The 17244-nt window shown below is 33.3% G+C and overlaps 1 protein-coding gene across 2 annotated transcripts in view; it reads right to left on the reverse strand.

The window, feature by feature from the left end:
• The window catches only part of LOC130894920 (extended synaptotagmin-2), a 130701-nt gene that overhangs the window by 25061 nt on the left and 88396 nt on the right, over positions 1–17244 (reverse strand). For both annotated transcript variants that reach the window (XM_057801960.1, XM_057801961.1), the window contains exons 11-15: positions 15241–15289; positions 10421–10510; positions 7263–7349; positions 6901–7212; positions 3248–3341 (exon numbers count right to left, since the gene is read on the reverse strand). In XM_057801960.1, coding sequence (XP_057657943.1) covers positions 3248–3341; positions 6901–7212; positions 7263–7349; positions 10421–10510; positions 15241–15289 — 632 coding nt within the window. The remainder of the gene's footprint in view (positions 1–3247; positions 3342–6900; positions 7213–7262; positions 7350–10420; positions 10511–15240; positions 15290–17244) is intronic.

A 17244-nucleotide genomic window follows, 5' to 3' on the forward strand; every position in this document is an offset into this window, starting at 1 on the left:
TTTTCTGTTCCCAGACTTGAAAAAATGACTCGGTGTCAAAGACAAAGATTTTCCTACAATGAAGAGGCGATGTCGGCAGTTAATGGCCATTTTGAGAAGCTTGATGATTCTTATTATAAAAAGGGTATTCGAACTTATTGGATATCGATGGGAAAAGTTTATGGAGCTAAAAGGAGATTACGTTGAAAAATTTTTGTGTTTTCTTTGTTGGGCCAGGTACTTTTGGGACAATCCTCGTATATTATATATATATATATATATATATATATGTATATATATATATATTATATATGTGTTAGGGTAACCACATTATATGGTAGAGGTTTCGTTGTTCCAAGGTTTGCACAAGAGAGGAAAGCATCTAGATTCATTACTTAATTGTAAGACATCTTACATTTTCCTCCATAAATTAGAATATTTTCTTTCCTTTCATCAGTGTTTTCACGCTCCTAAACTTTTGTGCTCCTTTTGCTATTCTGGTTTAAAGTTCTAATATTCATATCTTGCTCGTATACGTTGACGCGTACTTTGATCTCATACGTGCTTTTATACTTCCAAAAATTTGCGTTCCTCCTGGAAAAGTTCTTGCTGCAGTTTTTTGGGAGTGCCATGGAGTAATCATAAGATAAGGGTGGAACAATAACTGGAGATTACTATTCGACAATACTGACAACTCTACGGGAAAAAATTAAAGAGAAAAGACGCGGAAAGCCATCCTGTTACATAAGATAGCATTAGATGGCTAGTGTATGGTCTCTTATATCAACTACACATGACCACTAGGTGGCAGCAGAACGGACGTCAAGTAGAAACGTCAGTGGCACTCCTGCGCTTATCTTTGATCTTGTAAATGATATATGTTTCTTTAATAAAATAGTATTCAAAACGTCCTGACTATAATTTAACAAACATGGAACATATCCAAAGGTGTTTTGTTTTCGCAGGACAACGCTTCTGCTTACAAATCTCATGTTGCCATGCAAAAAATTCCTGATTTGAGGTTTGAATTACTAAAACACCTCCCTTATTCACCATCCAACTATCACCTCTTTCCTCAACTGAAAAAAAGTTTGAAAGGTCGTAAATTTATGTAAATGTATCCAATTAAGAGGAGAGAATATGTTGAGTTATACAATATTTTGACATTGAAATTTTATTTGGTTCTCTAGTAGGCTAAGAATTTTTCAATATATCCTCGTATATTAAAAATATCACCGACAATCCTCAATTATATCAATAAATATAGATTATTGTATGATAAAACTATCAAAACTATCACAATAATGGCATCTCGAGAGCTATAAATTCCTCGAAAGAAACTTTGTCTGTTATCAATGATTTGAGAATCAAAACCCGTTCATCAAATACTATTGACCTCGATTCAGACGAAATTATTTCGTGAACGTAAAATATCTCGATGATCTTTCTTTCCTCGTTTTTTCTAAAATAATCAGTGAAAGTCTCTTCCTCAGACACGTAGATAGACATGAGCTAGAGAAAACCATTTTCAGATTTCTTGCGGCAACGATGGGTTATCAGCTAAGTTATTTTGGAATTTTCCAGAAGTGATGATTACGTTTTATGTTCTCTAATTAACGAATCCCTTGAAAAGGGGTTTTCCCTATCTGTCTAAAAACAGCTATAATTGTTTCCCTGCACAAGGGTGGTGAGAAAAATAATACTAGACTATCATCCTATTGCTTTATTACCTATCCTATCGAAGATAATTGAGCGACTAAAAAAAAATTAAATCTTGATAGCTCAACAATTTGGTTTCCTACCTAATAAATGCACTATTGATGCTATTTTTCAGTTCTCAATGAAATATGTACCTCACAAGAGGGACACCTAGTGTGAAATTTTTAAAAAATCGATTTTTTTCATATTTCGATTATACCTTTAAAAATAACATACTAAAATTTGAAATCGATATCTTATATAGTTTTTGAGTTACAGCCATTTAAAAAAGTAGCCACTCTGCAGTTAGATAGTTGCATTAGCTACTATACCATCATTTTATCTTTAAGCGTGTTTTTCTCGAAACAGCATTTTTCGAATTTGCTGGAGTGATTACTCGGAGACAAATGATCCGTTCGCTATCAAATTTATTTTGCATCTTGTCTATATAGTTCTCCATACGATGGCACTCCAATTTTTTTATCTGATTAAAAATCGAATTTTGGCAGGCCAAAAACGACCAAAATTTTGGTTAAAATTTAACTGTTTTTTTCAACATGCCACCATTTTGTCAATTTTTGATTTTTTGTTCGCCCGAGGGTCATCGTACAGACAATATGTTTAAGTTTAACGAGAATTTTGTTTTGTTAGCTTTTATCAACGCAATCACTCCAGCAGTGGAGTCCCTGACACGCCAGAGATCGCGTGTCATTTCAAAAATATTTAATATTTTATTTCAAAAATTTTACTGTGTATTCTCAAAACATGTGTATACCCTAAAAATTTTGAAACGTTTGATTCTCTAGTTTTTTTTTTAATTCCCAAAAATTGCCTTTTTATAGGCTGTCATACTAATCTTTTGTGATTTCGCTAATGCCTTCTATGATGTTGATCATAAAATTCTGATAAACAAACTAGAATATTAAGGCGTCCGAGGTGTTTCCTTAAAATGCTTTGTATCTTAAATGAATGTCGAAAACAATAAGTACGAGCTAATGGCTTCAAGGAAATTGCTAGCTAGGAGTACTTCAGGGTTCAGTTTTGGGTACAGTTCTTATTATGCTATTCATTAATGATGTCACAGATTTACGAATTAATGGTAAATTTACTTTATTCGCGGATGAAACCAGCGTAACCTGGAGTGGTCCAGATATAAAAGCTTTACGTTCTATCATGGGCAAAGATCTGATAAACACTGAGAAAACTTTAGCTTTATCCTATAAAGGAGCTTTACCAGCCCTAAAACTCAACAGTGATTAATAAGATCCTCAAATTCGAACAAGGTTCTTGGTCTACATATTGACGATGCCCTTCAATGGTCTGTACATGTAGAAAACTTGGCAAAAAAACTATCCTCTGCTTGTTTTGCGATCAAATATTTGTTTGAATAGCTCGATTCTCGTAATGCTTTAGCAATTTACTACTCGTTGTTCGAATCCCATCTTCGGTATGGTTTGCCTTTCTGAGGGTCTTATAATTTGCACCTTTTCTTATTTATCTTCAAATTAACTATACTCTCTCTCTCTCTCTCTCTCTCTCTCTCTATTCTGGCATTAAAAAAATTACTTACCCAAAGAAGACTTAGAAACGTTAGAAATGCTTCTCTTCATGACTCCAGGATCATCACTTCGAATTTCTGCTATCACTTCAGATTGCTTCAAAATCTATAAAAAATAGTCAACATTGAATAATAATTTTCCGTTTATGATTACTGGTAGAAAATTTAATGTCACGAGGAAGTGGCAAAAAATTATTAGTATGAACAAGTCCACTACCCACTGCAATTCACTTTTATTTATGCTTATCTAAAAATTTTTAAATAAAAATTATTATTACTGAAATAATATTTTTTCAATGTGCTTTTTAATTTTTCTAAGCATTGCAAAAATATAAAATACGTTAAGCTAGTGGGTGTTGAAAATTTTAGTGCAATTAATTACTCTAAGACCAGGTAATAGACAATTTGGTATAGATTTACAATCGTAGAACAGGTATAGTTCTTCCAATATCAATTGTAGAAGACAGGTATGCGAGGAACAAACAATATTTATAAATACGCACGACACTCGTACCAAACTAAGAAATGAAAAATTATGTGTACTCCGCGTAAAGAATTATGTAAACATTAAACAAACCGTCAGTTCACGTGGACTCATCATCTCCACTGTTTACCAAATAAAAAATCGAATCATAAACATAAATGCATTTGTATTGGCCGAAACTGTGAGAAGGCCAATGTAAACAATTTCTTCGAGATATTCCAGCCAAAAAGTCTGCGATAAGCATTGGCGTGGCTAGGTGAGATTTAAACCATGGGCGAATGAATACAATGAAATTGCACAGCGTAGTTAGATTAAAGACAGGTATGAATTTAATAATAAAGATTTAGGTATACATTCAGGTATACAAATACATTCGAATGCTCAACAGATTGTCCAGAATACAATTATACCAGTTTAGAAACATTGCATCAAATTTTTTCAGCATGTGGTTTTAAACACAAGGATCGTTCGATGGCGACAAGATTATTTATAAAAGACTACCGAAGTTCTAATAGACACATAATTTATCTAGATGAAACGTTGTTTGACTGTCACAATGTAGTAAATTTCGGTTGGGTTGATAATAGTGAAAATTGTTGTGCGAATTGACCATGTTCTAAAGGGAAACGCAAAAAAATTTAAGATATGAAAGGTCTAAAGTTAGAGGAAATTTATTATTTTGACAAACTGAAAGTTACTTTTGTATATGTTTTTGTATAAACTTGAAGCTAAGATTCTAAGCTTCAAAATGAGTAGCCACCTTTTTGTTTGTTAAAGAGAAACTAGTAAGAAGTCTGTGAATATTGAAATAATAATCAACCGAGAACGAAGATAGTGTCATTGATCGCGTTTTTTAAAAGTTAGTTAATTTGAAACCAAGAAGTAATTGATGTGTGTTTTTATATGAAAATATTGATGATAACACGAAAGACAAATCTCTCGTTGGATTTGCTTGTTTATATCGCGAGTGATAAAATATATCGATTGGAACTTCAAGTGCTTATGTGGCCTTTTAATCTCGCAAGATTTTCGAAAATATTCCAAGTCGTAAATTATGCTAGTTTATCCGAGTAGAATACAGAGATCTAAACCATGCATTTTGATTTTTTGAAAACGAAGCAGTTTTCCAAGAGTTGGAGCAATTTCCATGTGCTCTACATTATTTGTTCGGAGAGTTTTCGAATTCCTCTTAGTTTTCGAGTTATTTGCGTTGAAAAAAATTTTTGAGCTACAAGTTCCAAAATTTCGAAAGCCCATGCTCGTAACTTTGTCAAGATTTGCTAGACTTATTCAGTAACCGAAAACCTTTGAGTATCTAGAAAATCAGTACTGCCCAATTTAATTTCGGGTTTAACAATGAAAAATTTTCTAAAAGAAATTAAAGGACCAAAAGTAACACATCTATTATTCTTTTTTAAGACAACGGTAACGCGGGAAAGGCGACGGAAGGATATAAACAACTATAGATCTTGAATAAAATAATGAATTTTAAGAATATCTCCAGAAAGACAAAGCCACAACTGGGAAAAACAATAATTGATGTATGAGACAGAAGAACAAATAAAGAATTATGGAATGCAGGTATTTGGGAAAGCAGAATTTAGTGAACAAAAGATCCGAAAGAATAAAGTGTTTGGGGCACTTTTTATAATAATAATGTTGCTTGTACCTCATTGTCGAATATATTGTCAGCCCAATGGAAACAACCGTACCACAATGCCATCTTAAGCATGTTTGTACAATTGAACAATTTGGAAGTATATAAATAATGAAGAGTAGCTGAATTTATCATTCCCAAACCATATCTTTATATAGATCAATATCACTACTATTAATCATATACTTCTGGAAATATTGAAATCTAAACTTGAAGATAGAAAATGAATAAGTTCATATTAGTTTGGCTTCAGGAAAATCCACTCCAGTATAGATCAAGTACACAGAATAATCAATATAATAGGAAACATTAGAAGAAAAGAAGGTCTGCTACTCCCTCTTCTTGAACGTGACTTATTATTGGACGAAAAAATAGAGAAAATTACATCCTGTTATATCGTTATAATCTTCATGCCTATTTCAGTACCATCAAAATAAAATTGTAGCTACACCCTTGAAAGCAACATATCCATTCTTCAAATTGGAATGGGTGTCAAAAATAAAAGTCCTTATGCCGAGCTCATGGTAAACTATGGAAATCTACCCCATAAGCATAAGGAATATTGGAAGAAATCTACGCAGACAAATTTTCCAGTGGTTTATTTCTAAGATGGGTGTGAAACAACCGAAGATAGTGGAAGGTCCTCAATATCAACAATGATCGAAAACATTTGTAAATTTAAAATCAAAGATTCGATTTGTGAAGCATCATAGATTTTCCATATCGACAATCGTCAAGCTCTGTCCTGTATCTGAAAGCTTTCTTTGTAACCATGATGAACAATCTACCATACTGGCACGATGTTGCACCACGTAACTTATTTCTATTTCCCATTGTCAAAGGGACAAGATTCGTAACTGTAGAAGCAGCTAAATAGAAACGATTGAGTTTTTCAACCAGCTGTTAGAAGAGGATTTACAGTGCTCCTCCTCCTTCGTCTTCAGTAGGAAGTCTTGTAGGAAATTCACCCAGTGGCAATTTCCCTTCACTCAAAAACAAATCGTTTGATTGAGGGATAACCATACAATACATTACTATGACACTAAAATCTGTCAGGCAGGTCACACGAAAAATGCCTTCTAAGACCGTCGCTGGATGGGAAGTTTCATTGAAGATTGAGCCAATGTGTTGGGATAGGTTTTCATGCGGTAAAAATATTTTTGGGAGAAATCAGATATTTCTTCTTTAATTGACTTAATTTGGATGTCACAAGCGATAACGCTGTTGGGTACATAACAAGAAGCTCCATAGTTGAATACCATACCTCCAGATGCGTTTTAGTGTGATTTTCTATATTAGCAGCTTGTTGTCGATGGTTAGTTGAGATTTTCGACCTATTGACCAGTACAGTTTTAGATCCAATTGCTTTCTCTTTGTTAGTATGTGTGTGCTCCAGGTTAGTCGTCGATCCAGATGAAATCAAAGATATCTTGCACTGTCTTTTTGTTGCAGAAGATGCCCGTTTAATATTAGAGTTTGGTTATTATGATTTTATTTTTAATTTATCACATTTTGTATACTTACTCGCAAATGTATAGACCATATCACTTTACTTTCTGGACCCGATTTTAATAATGAGAAGGGTTCCTTGTCCATAACTAGATCTTGTTTGTTGGCTATTGTTTTGATTTTCAAATTAAGTTGACCTATTTCCGAAGAAGTTTTTTGATCCATCACACTCAAAAATAACGTATCGTTTTCTGGATTATTAATAAGAAATGTGAAGCCCTCTTCCCAAACGGGATTAATTGTTCTCATTAGAACTTTTGTTTGTTGGATATTATTTCCGACCCTCAAAACAGCGTAAGGATCTGGTTTAGTTGACATCCTTGCTTGCTAAAAGAACAACATTAAAAATGTAAAAGCGAACACTTCGAAGCACTTACGGGCAGGTTTTTACAGGAATCCAAAAATATAGTAACCAGAGCTGTGTGTAGATTTGAGCTTCTCAATAATTGAGTTTCGTTCAATATCTGAAAAATTGATAGAAAGTAAATTAACTGAGTATGCCACATAGATGGAAGTAAAATAAACAAACAAAAGTAACGTAACTAATCACAGTACAGAAAATGAAAAATTTATCAATTATTCTAAATAGAATTTTCCACGGCACTTAATTTTTTAATGGTTAATATGCATAAATTAAAGTTGTATAACCGGACGCTCAGACAATGCACTTTCTGTTCAACAAATTAAATGGTATAATGTATGAATAAATAGCTCGGCAGTATCCATTTTAGTTTTGATTTTAATATCGATCATACGAGAAGTATCTGGTCTGACCTAGAGACGGCGATAGCTGCTCGAAAAATACCACTGTATTGGAAAGTAAAGAATCTATATAGAATAGAATATTTTTCAAATTTGAAGACGCCACGTTGTTTAGTATTTGTTTGGCAATGATCCATAGTAAAAGTTTCGAGTGAATTTTTAAACAAGGAAAAAATTGGTCATCGTTATGTCAAACAATACTTTTATTTGAAAGGCTTTAGCCCAATCAATACAAAAGCTGAACTAGATTCTACTCTGGTTATGACTACTTCTTCGTTATCAACATTAAAATATTGGGTAGCGAAGACCAACAACGCAGTGATCGACCAAATGAGGTGAAAATCCACAATGCGGCACTGGATGATCGTCGACTGAAAGTGCGCGAGATGGCAGACAATGGTAGGCATTTCAAAAAATGCGTTACATCACAAGGAATTGAAAATTTGGACATGAAAAAGCTGTACGCAAAATGGGTGCCGTGTTTGCTCACAATGAAACAAAAACAGCGTCGCGAAGATGTTTTTGTGCTTTTTCATAGCCAAGGATGAAACGTGAAACTTCACACCCGAATCAAAAGAACAATCAAAACAATGGAATAAAAAAGGAAAACCGGCTACAAATAAGACAAAGATCGTTCCATCTGCAGGCAAGGTCATGACGTAGGTTTTTTGGGATGCGCATGGGATAATTTTCATTAATTATCTTGAAAAAGTAGAAGCTTTCAACGGCTAGTATCCTGAGAGCTTATTGCAACGATTGAGCGAAGAAATCAAGCAAAAACTTCCGCATTTGGCTTAGAAGTGTTGTTTCATCAAGATTATGCACCAGCTCACACATCTGTTATTGCTTCTTCTTCTTCCTGCTGTGTGTAGGCATCATTGCCTGTTTTTCTTCACATCATTGCCTCTGCTCAGTCACCTAGGAGGTTGACACTCCATCTTTTCCTAGGTCTTCCAAGGCTTCTTTGTCCTGCTGGTGATTTGTCCCTTGATATTTTCACAATTCGTTCTTCCGTCATGCGGTCAATGTGCTCATTCCATTTTATCTTTCTATCCAGTACCCAGTCAATGATGTTATCTATCCCGCATGTTCGTCTTATGTTTTCACTCCTTTCTCTATCCATTAGTGTTATTCCCGCTATTCTTCGAACTATTTTCATTTCTGTAGTCTCCAATATCCGTTTCGTTTTAGAGGTCTCAGGTCGGGTCTCTGCTGCATAGGATAATAATCTATATAAGATAGGATAATAATAGGATAATAATCTGCTCTGCTCCGCCTGCATGATCGCTGAATGGATTGAGTAGCTTAGCAATTGTGTTGCCGGTCCCAAGCCTGAGAAAAGGAGGAGGGTTGGTGGAACGGGTTAGCAGCCCATCCACCGTAAAACCGAATATAGCTCATAGACCCACAAATCTGTTATTGCAATGGCCAAAATTAAAATTTGAGTTGCTACTTCATGCACCCTTTTCGCCATATTTAGCCCCTTTATATTATTTACACTTTCCAGACTTGAGAGAACGGCTCAGTGGTCAAAGATTTCTCAACCAATGAAGAGGTGATGTCGGCAGTTAATGACTATTTTGAGGAGCTTAACGATTCTTATTATAAAAAGAGTATAGAATTTATTGAAAAAGTATATGCTAAAAGACATTACATTGAAAAATAAAAATATTTTTCAGTTTCATCATTCGAACTATTCGAATATAATAGGATTTACCATCTTGTGCTTGTTTTTTACATAAAAAAAAACTCATCCCTTGTTCACAAGCATCATACCTTGAAGACCACTTAGTTATCATATTTTAAATACGTGTGGCGTTGGAATGAGGGATTTTTCAGGAATACAAATTTCGACCGATGTTTAAAATGTTCCACAAGTATAACTTTTCTATTCCGTTATGTGCTTGGAGGTTTGTGAGCGGATTAAAGTGATAGTTTATTTTGTATCAACCGATCCATACTGATTCTTATGTGTTGCTGAATTGTGCGGATCTATTGTTTCGATTTCTGATTGGAAGTGAATGTAGATAATATGTACGAAAACGGATTTGCTTGCAAGTTTTTCGGATGAAGGAGAGAGGGACAAAAATAATATGACATATTTTGATAAATACCGAATTAGGTCGAAACGTCAATATTTTATGGTATTTCAAAATTTCAATTGAACGAGACCTTAAATTAAGATAATTTATCAACAAAACCATATAAAAGAAGCCTAATAAAGGCTGCTTGACGTGATGGAAGACATAGACGAATATTGCATGTCGCTTACCATTGCATCATGGTTGTCACTAATCAAAATACCATAAGTAGAAGTAAAAAGTTTCCTAACCTCAAACATTATTAATATTTTATGAGCAGTTTGAAAATGAAAATAACAAAACTATGTGAAATAAACAAGAAAAAAGTGGTCAGTGCACCAATGGCAATAATTATATCCGCTGCTACCTTTATTTTTGGAGTCCGATAGCTCGAGAATTGGATGAGAAAACATAGAAAAATTAGTTAAGAAAATTCATAAGCAAAATAAAATATCAGCAGATTATAAACTTATTTCTCTCTAAAATTACAACTTGTAGGCAATAAAAATTGCACCAAACCGATAAAGAGCGAGATCTTGCATGAAGCAATCAGCTACACTTCATGTGCGTATGCTTTTGATCAAGAAATACCGCGTCTTGCATTGATTTGCACGTTGTATTGCATCATCTCAAGCGGTCTTAAGAAGTAATAATTTGAAGAAATTTTATATATGGGTATTAAATGTACTTACCGCATCCAAGTCCGAATAATTCTTGCTGAGCGTTAGCCAGGTGAGTCGAAGGTGAACCATACCATGTTTAGCTTGTTCCAGTGTTACCCACTGGAATGAGATCATTTATTTATAAAGTTTAAAGTCATTATTATCAGTAAGTTATTACGTTCCTTAATTAATAAATGAATAATAAATAATGAAATATTTTAAAAGTAACAATTTCAAAAATCATTCAGAATCCTAAACCGATTTTATTGAAACAATCAATCAATTCTATTTTTCTCTTATTATTATCCTTACTGCGGTATACCAAATTTATTTAATACAAATGCACAGCCCAAGGACCAATTAATGAGTAAAAGAATAAACAGTAATACACTCAGATAAAATGTTGATAATTATAGTGTACATAAGGATTTAATAAATAAGCGAAAATGTTATGTCCATCATTTAGTATTGTACAGAGTTGTACTCAATATAACAAGCGAAGATAATTTCAGTTAAATTAAATACAAAGATGAATTTGTCTTTAAAGTTTTTGTAAATTAAAAACTAGAGTTAAAGTGACATAGCAGTTTTTGATACACAGTAAAAAAGATATTTGGCAGAAAAAGTTCCTGAGAGCATTTTTTGTTATTTTTGCCAAAATATAGATACAATAGAGTGAATATATGATAACAGTAAAATAATACTGGGGAATAACTTTTTAACTTCATAGCTATGACCATTTCGTGGAAAATTCTAGAATTGTAACTAACCAAGTTTTTCCCCGTGGTCTTTATCTATCATATACAGAGTGAGTTTTATATATGGAATGCCTGAATTATATCGGAAACGGCTTATATGATTTTTATAAATTTTTGTGATATGGCCGGTATTATGGCGGTATTTACATTGTTGCCAGATCTTTGTTTTTTCCGGAAAAATAATGAACTTTGTTATTCCAAATGGATCATCATGTATATCATATCATATATAATCTTTAGATGCTTGTGTCCTGTTAGAAGACGGTCCACACTTGAGTACTAGAGAAATATCCAGGGAACTTGATATTTCGCAAACATCCGTAATGAAAATTTTATGTGATATGTGATAAATTCCATCCATCAAAAGGAACTTTGATTCAAGAGTTGTCAGATGACGATTTTTATAGACGTGTATAGTTTGCAGACCTAATGATGGAAAAACTTTACAATCCAAACGATTCAATTTTTCTAAGTAATGTTATGTTTTGCGATGAAGCCACTTTAATTATTGGAAACGTAAATTGGCATAATTATGGATACTGGTCAAGTAACAATCCTCGTTGGATGCGTGAATCCCACACCCAATATCCCGAAAAACTAAATTTGTAGGCTGGAATAATAATTTGTCTCGTATATTTCCATATCCAAGAAAGTATTTTTAATTACATTAAAAAATAACTTCATAATTAGAAATTTTCAGACAATAACAATATCCAAAACGACAATATTTGACTACAATAAGATGGTGCTCCACCTCACTATGTGGTATGAGGTAATACCTAAATAATGTGTTTCCCAGAAGATGGATTGGAAGGCGTCGTTTTATCGAATGGCCCCTGCGATCACCCGACATGAATCCTTTAGACTATTTCCTGTGGCGTCACTTGAAAAACATCGTTTATGAAACAATACCTACCAATATTCAGGAATTAAAAGAGATAAGAAAAATTGAACAGTCAGGGATGTTGCAAAATGTATTATAAAATTTTAAAAATCGCATGGCTTGTTGTATTGAAGTAAGTGGACAATATTTTGAGTATCTGCATATACTGAATGTTTTCTAAAATTCGTAATTTTTCCACGTCACAAATGTGGATCTACTTCTAACATGACACAAACATCTAAAGATTTGTTTTCAGTTGATGCAGTTTTTCTGCGCCATGATTATTATAAATACTTTACTGCACCAGTTGCGTTAAACTTTTATCTAACTTACTGACACTAGACCTTGTTACCGGTCACAAGGCCTTGGTACACAAAAATTTATAAAAATCGTACAAGCCGTTTCCGAGATAATTGAGGTATTCCATGCATAAAACTCACTCTGTATATACTACGATACAATTATTCTAAATCACTAGCATCATATTCATCCTATGAATATTAATGACCATTCTTCTTGGCCTTCTACAGTATATTCTTTGGCAATTATTTTCGTTTCTAGAACTCCTATAAGTTGCTCCTTTGTTTTTGGTTTGCTTTTCGAAATATAAATCTTGTTGAAGTAAAAACCTCTGTATTTCTGTTTTGGAAGAATATTTAGTTGGTCTTTACGAATTGGTGTTGAATGATAGGAGTCGTTATATAACACAATTACACTGTTTGCATGTAGTGCTGATACCAGTTTTTCTTTGAACCAAGACTCGAAAAGGGTATATCCTTAGCATGCTTCGAATTTTATAATAATGCCTCATTGTATGAATGGGGTGTGCTTTCGATCTACATAAATACCAATTATTATTTGTTCAGACTTAACCAACAGTATCGAGGCTGTCAAATCCTTCATTGCGATTTTCCCAAATTTTTACTATAAATGCGTAAAAAAAAAATAAAAAAATTGTAAAAACTCAAAAACAACACAAAGTTTTTTCTTTTATAAAAATTCTGCATTTAAATAATGAAAATCCTATTTCATCTACATTCATCAAATACATTATTATTGGCGAAGGGACATGAATTTATAAATATGATAAAATAGAGTACTACTTGGCCATTTTGAGGAGTCTACTTGAAACATTCGTATTCGTTTTAACCGACGACGGATTTCTGGATAATTCGCCGTCACATTCTAGAATGATGACAAATTTTCTCTCATCTAACGAATTCGCCAGATTTGGCCCCCTGTAACTTTATCCTTATTCCGAAACTAAAAAATACACTTTGTGGAGCAGGTCCAATGAAGCTGTTAAAAGTAATTCCCGTAGAGTGGTCAGTAATGTCGAATAGTAATCTCCAGTTATTGTTCTACCCTTATCCAAAAAATAAATCGTGATTACTCCATGGCAATCAGAAAAAAACTGAAGCAAGAACTCTTCTAGCAGATTTTTGGACACGAAACTTCTTAGGTCTTGGAGAACCAGGGTATCGCCATTTCATCGATTGTTGCTTTCTTTCTGGATCGTAGAAATGTACCCAAGTCTCATTCATAGTAACAATTCGGTTTAACAAATATACATCGTTTTCAAATCGAGTACAGATCGAACGCGATGCTTCCACCCTTGCACGCTTTTGGACAGCATTCAAACATTTGGGGATCCATTTTGCAGCAATTTTTCTCATGTCCAAATTGACGTGAACTATATGATGAACGCTTTCGTATGATATATTAAATGCTTCAGTTATCCGTTTCAGCCCAATTCGACGGTCTGATAAAATCATGTCAAGAACTGCATCGATATTTTAGGGGACTGACACAGAAACTGGCCTTCGCGATCGGTCATCATCTTCAATGGAAAATTTACCTCTTTCGAAGCTTGCAGTCCAATTTTTCACGGTCGCATACGAAGGACATTGATCACCAAGGGTATTAAGCATATCTTCGTGAATCTGCTTACCTCTTAACCCTTTTAAATACAGGTACTTGGTGAAGGCTCCTTACTCCGATTTTCACAATTTCGGGGTATACTTTTTTCTTTTAATTTATTGCGTAGCTCTGGTTTCAGAGATATCAATACATCCTCATATCCCTATTCAATTCTTTCTATATTTTTATATTATCATAACATCATCGCTCCATATAAAAAATAGCATCTTTCGGTGTTTCAGCAGCTGTGGTAAAACGATGAGGTCGTTATCTTCATGCATCGTTATGTGAGTTTCATCCAGTTTTGTTCATCCATTTTCCTCTGTTTTTGGCTATTTCTGTAGCTTCATTCTATGTTAAGCTTATATGTTGCAATTTTTTCTCGATATTTCTTCTCCAGGTTTGTACAGTTCTGCCTCTTTTCCTTCTGTCTCTTGTTTTGTAATTGAATGCTTGACTGGTTGTGTGTGTTGCTGGTTTTCGTAATGTATGACTTATTCATCTACATTTTCGCTTTGTAATCTTTATGTAATTTTCTATTTTTTCGTTATATTCCAGAGGTGTTGAAGACCATATTTTACGCAATGACTTGAAAGCGTTTTGCGCCAGACCCTTTTTTCTTTTTATATAATTTTCAGCACCTCCATGTGTACTTATTATGCTGCCTAAATAGCAAAATTGTTCCACTTGCCATATTTCTATTCCTCCTAAGAATATATCACTTTCAGTATCGGTTTTGCGTGTCGTAATATCTTTGTTTTTCTGCTGTTGATGTTAAGTTTCGAATTATTATATAGCCTGTTGGTTTTCTCTTGCATGTGATTTCTATTTGTTGGTAAAAGATAAATATCGACGGCGAAATAAAGATTTTGCAGTTTTTCGAATAGATTCCAGTTGATTCCTGATTATTTAACTCTGTTTTTCACATTATCCAATCTATTACAACGGTGAACAGGGTTGGCGATACAAAACATCCCTGTCTCTTTTGTTTGCTTGAGTCTTATTCTCACTGACGCAATATGGTCAATGCAAGAATTGAATCCATTTTGATTTTTTCGTAGTTTGTCATTTAGTGGTTCTCTGACTCTTTACAGAATAACTCTAACCATGATCTTACTCAAAACGTTCAGTAAAGTGATTGGTCGACAGTTTTCATTAGATTAGTTCCTTTTTTTGGTAGTTCGATCATTGTTCTTTCATTCCAATCTTCTGAGATTCTTTTATAATTCCAGATTTTATTTTCACAACAATAATACAATAAAAAATTTAGAATAATAATTTTTACTTACCATATCATCACTTCCCTTCTTAACTATGTTAGACACCTCGATTGTGGCTCTAAAATAATAAATTTGTCATTGATAAGAATCATAAATCGTGAAACATCGAATTCTTGAAAATAATATTCAAGTTTTTGTTTGAATTTGCATTAGATAATACAAGTGAAATGTGTATACGCAAAATTGTTAGGAATGAAATAATTATTTATTGAATATGCCTTCTCCCAACTACATAAAAATCTACTGACTGAAAATGATCTTTGGTCGTTAACATTAAAATACCCCGATTAACAAAAAAATATATATTTAGAATTGTAGGTTCATTACTAGAGGGCGTATTTGAAAAAATAAACTTGAAAAAGCTAAATTTTATGAAATTTAGCAATTATATGGCACTTTATACACCACAATCCAATTCTTCAATAAATTTCTCGCTTTTTTTATTTCAGTTTTAGTCACGATACACATACACGGTGTACCTATGGGCAAGCACGCGCGATCTCTTTCACAAAATGTGACGTCACGTTGGAATCAAAATGTGTGCAGTATACTTGTTATAAAGTTATATTTTGATTCTATATATGTATGTATTATTTATAATATTATTGAATTTGCCAATTAATTTCAATTTCTTAAAAGTAATGGCAAATATTGAGCGATTTTGAGCTGAAACCTTGAATTGATTTGGGCGGTGTTGATTTTATAGATTCTGGGAGGTTTTGGGATTCTGAATAAGTCTAGCAACTCTTAACACAATTACGGATTTTCGAAATTTTGAAACACGAATAACTAGAAAACTACGAGGAATTCGAAAAAGCGCAGGAGCAAAAAATGTACAGCACAAAATTCTCTACAGATTGGTCTGTAAACATTTTTTCCCAACCTCAACATTTTCATTTAATGTACTCAAAAACATTTTGAATTGCGGGTATGTGGAGCACAAAATTCTATACTAAAAAGCTTTCAATTTTTTTCTAACCTCAATATTTCCATTATAAAATGGGTTTGAACGCTCAAAAATATTTATTTACTTCTAAACTTGCGCATTTGCGTGGTAGTCGGTGATAATTTCTGTAAGTGATTTCATGGGAAAGAGGCGAAAAGAAAGCTTTCGTTCTCTCAAACCAAATATCCGAATACAATGTCACGACTCGCAACAGATTCTGCATAACGTGCTTCCACAAATACAATTTAAAATTTTCGAAAAAAGTTACTTTTGGATATATTTATGGAAAACGAGACATTTTCAAAATTGTTACAATAAGAATACAATGTTTTTATATAAACTTGCTTAAAGCTGAGATTCTAAGCTTTAAAATGAATACCCATATGATTGTGAAAGAGAAACTATTAAGAAATATGTGAATATTGAAATAATAATCAACCGAAAAGGAAGATTGTGTTCATGATCGCGTTTTTTAAAAGTTAATTCATTTGAAACCAAGAAGTAGTTCATGTTTATATACATGAAAATATTGATGATAACACGAAAGACAAATCTCGCTGGATTTGCTTTATTATATGGCGAGTGTTACCCGAGTAGAAAATACAAATACAACATCATGCATTTCGATTTTTTGAAAACGAAGTAGTTTTCTTAGAGTTAGATCAATTTTCATATTCACCTGGAACATAAATTTGCTTGAATTCTCACTGGCGGGAATTTGCGAGCGTTGAGGGAGATTTACTCAGAAATATTGGCTCCAACGAAAAAATTTCAAAAACCCGTTTCCGTAATTTTGTTAAGAACTTTCAGTTGTTTCTGATTTATTATGGGTATATTTTATTTATTTCTTTGAGCAAATCATATCATCATCAACCTTTGGATTATGGCTATCGTTTATACCGCTTTAAAATCCTTTTTTGAGGTGGATTACTCCTCGTTTTCTATTTTTGTTCTCATTATAGTTTTTCGTTTCTCTTGGCTGCTTTTGTTATTATTTTCCATTCTTTTCGGTTCCAGCGTTTTGCCCTCCAGTCCTCTATATTAAGTGCTTTTATGTCCTCCTCTAT

This window comes from Diorhabda carinulata, chromosome 6 (genome assembly GCF_026250575.1).
Source record: "Diorhabda carinulata isolate Delta chromosome 6, icDioCari1.1, whole genome shotgun sequence".
NCBI classification, from domain to species: Eukaryota; Metazoa; Arthropoda; class Insecta; order Coleoptera; family Chrysomelidae; genus Diorhabda; species Diorhabda carinulata.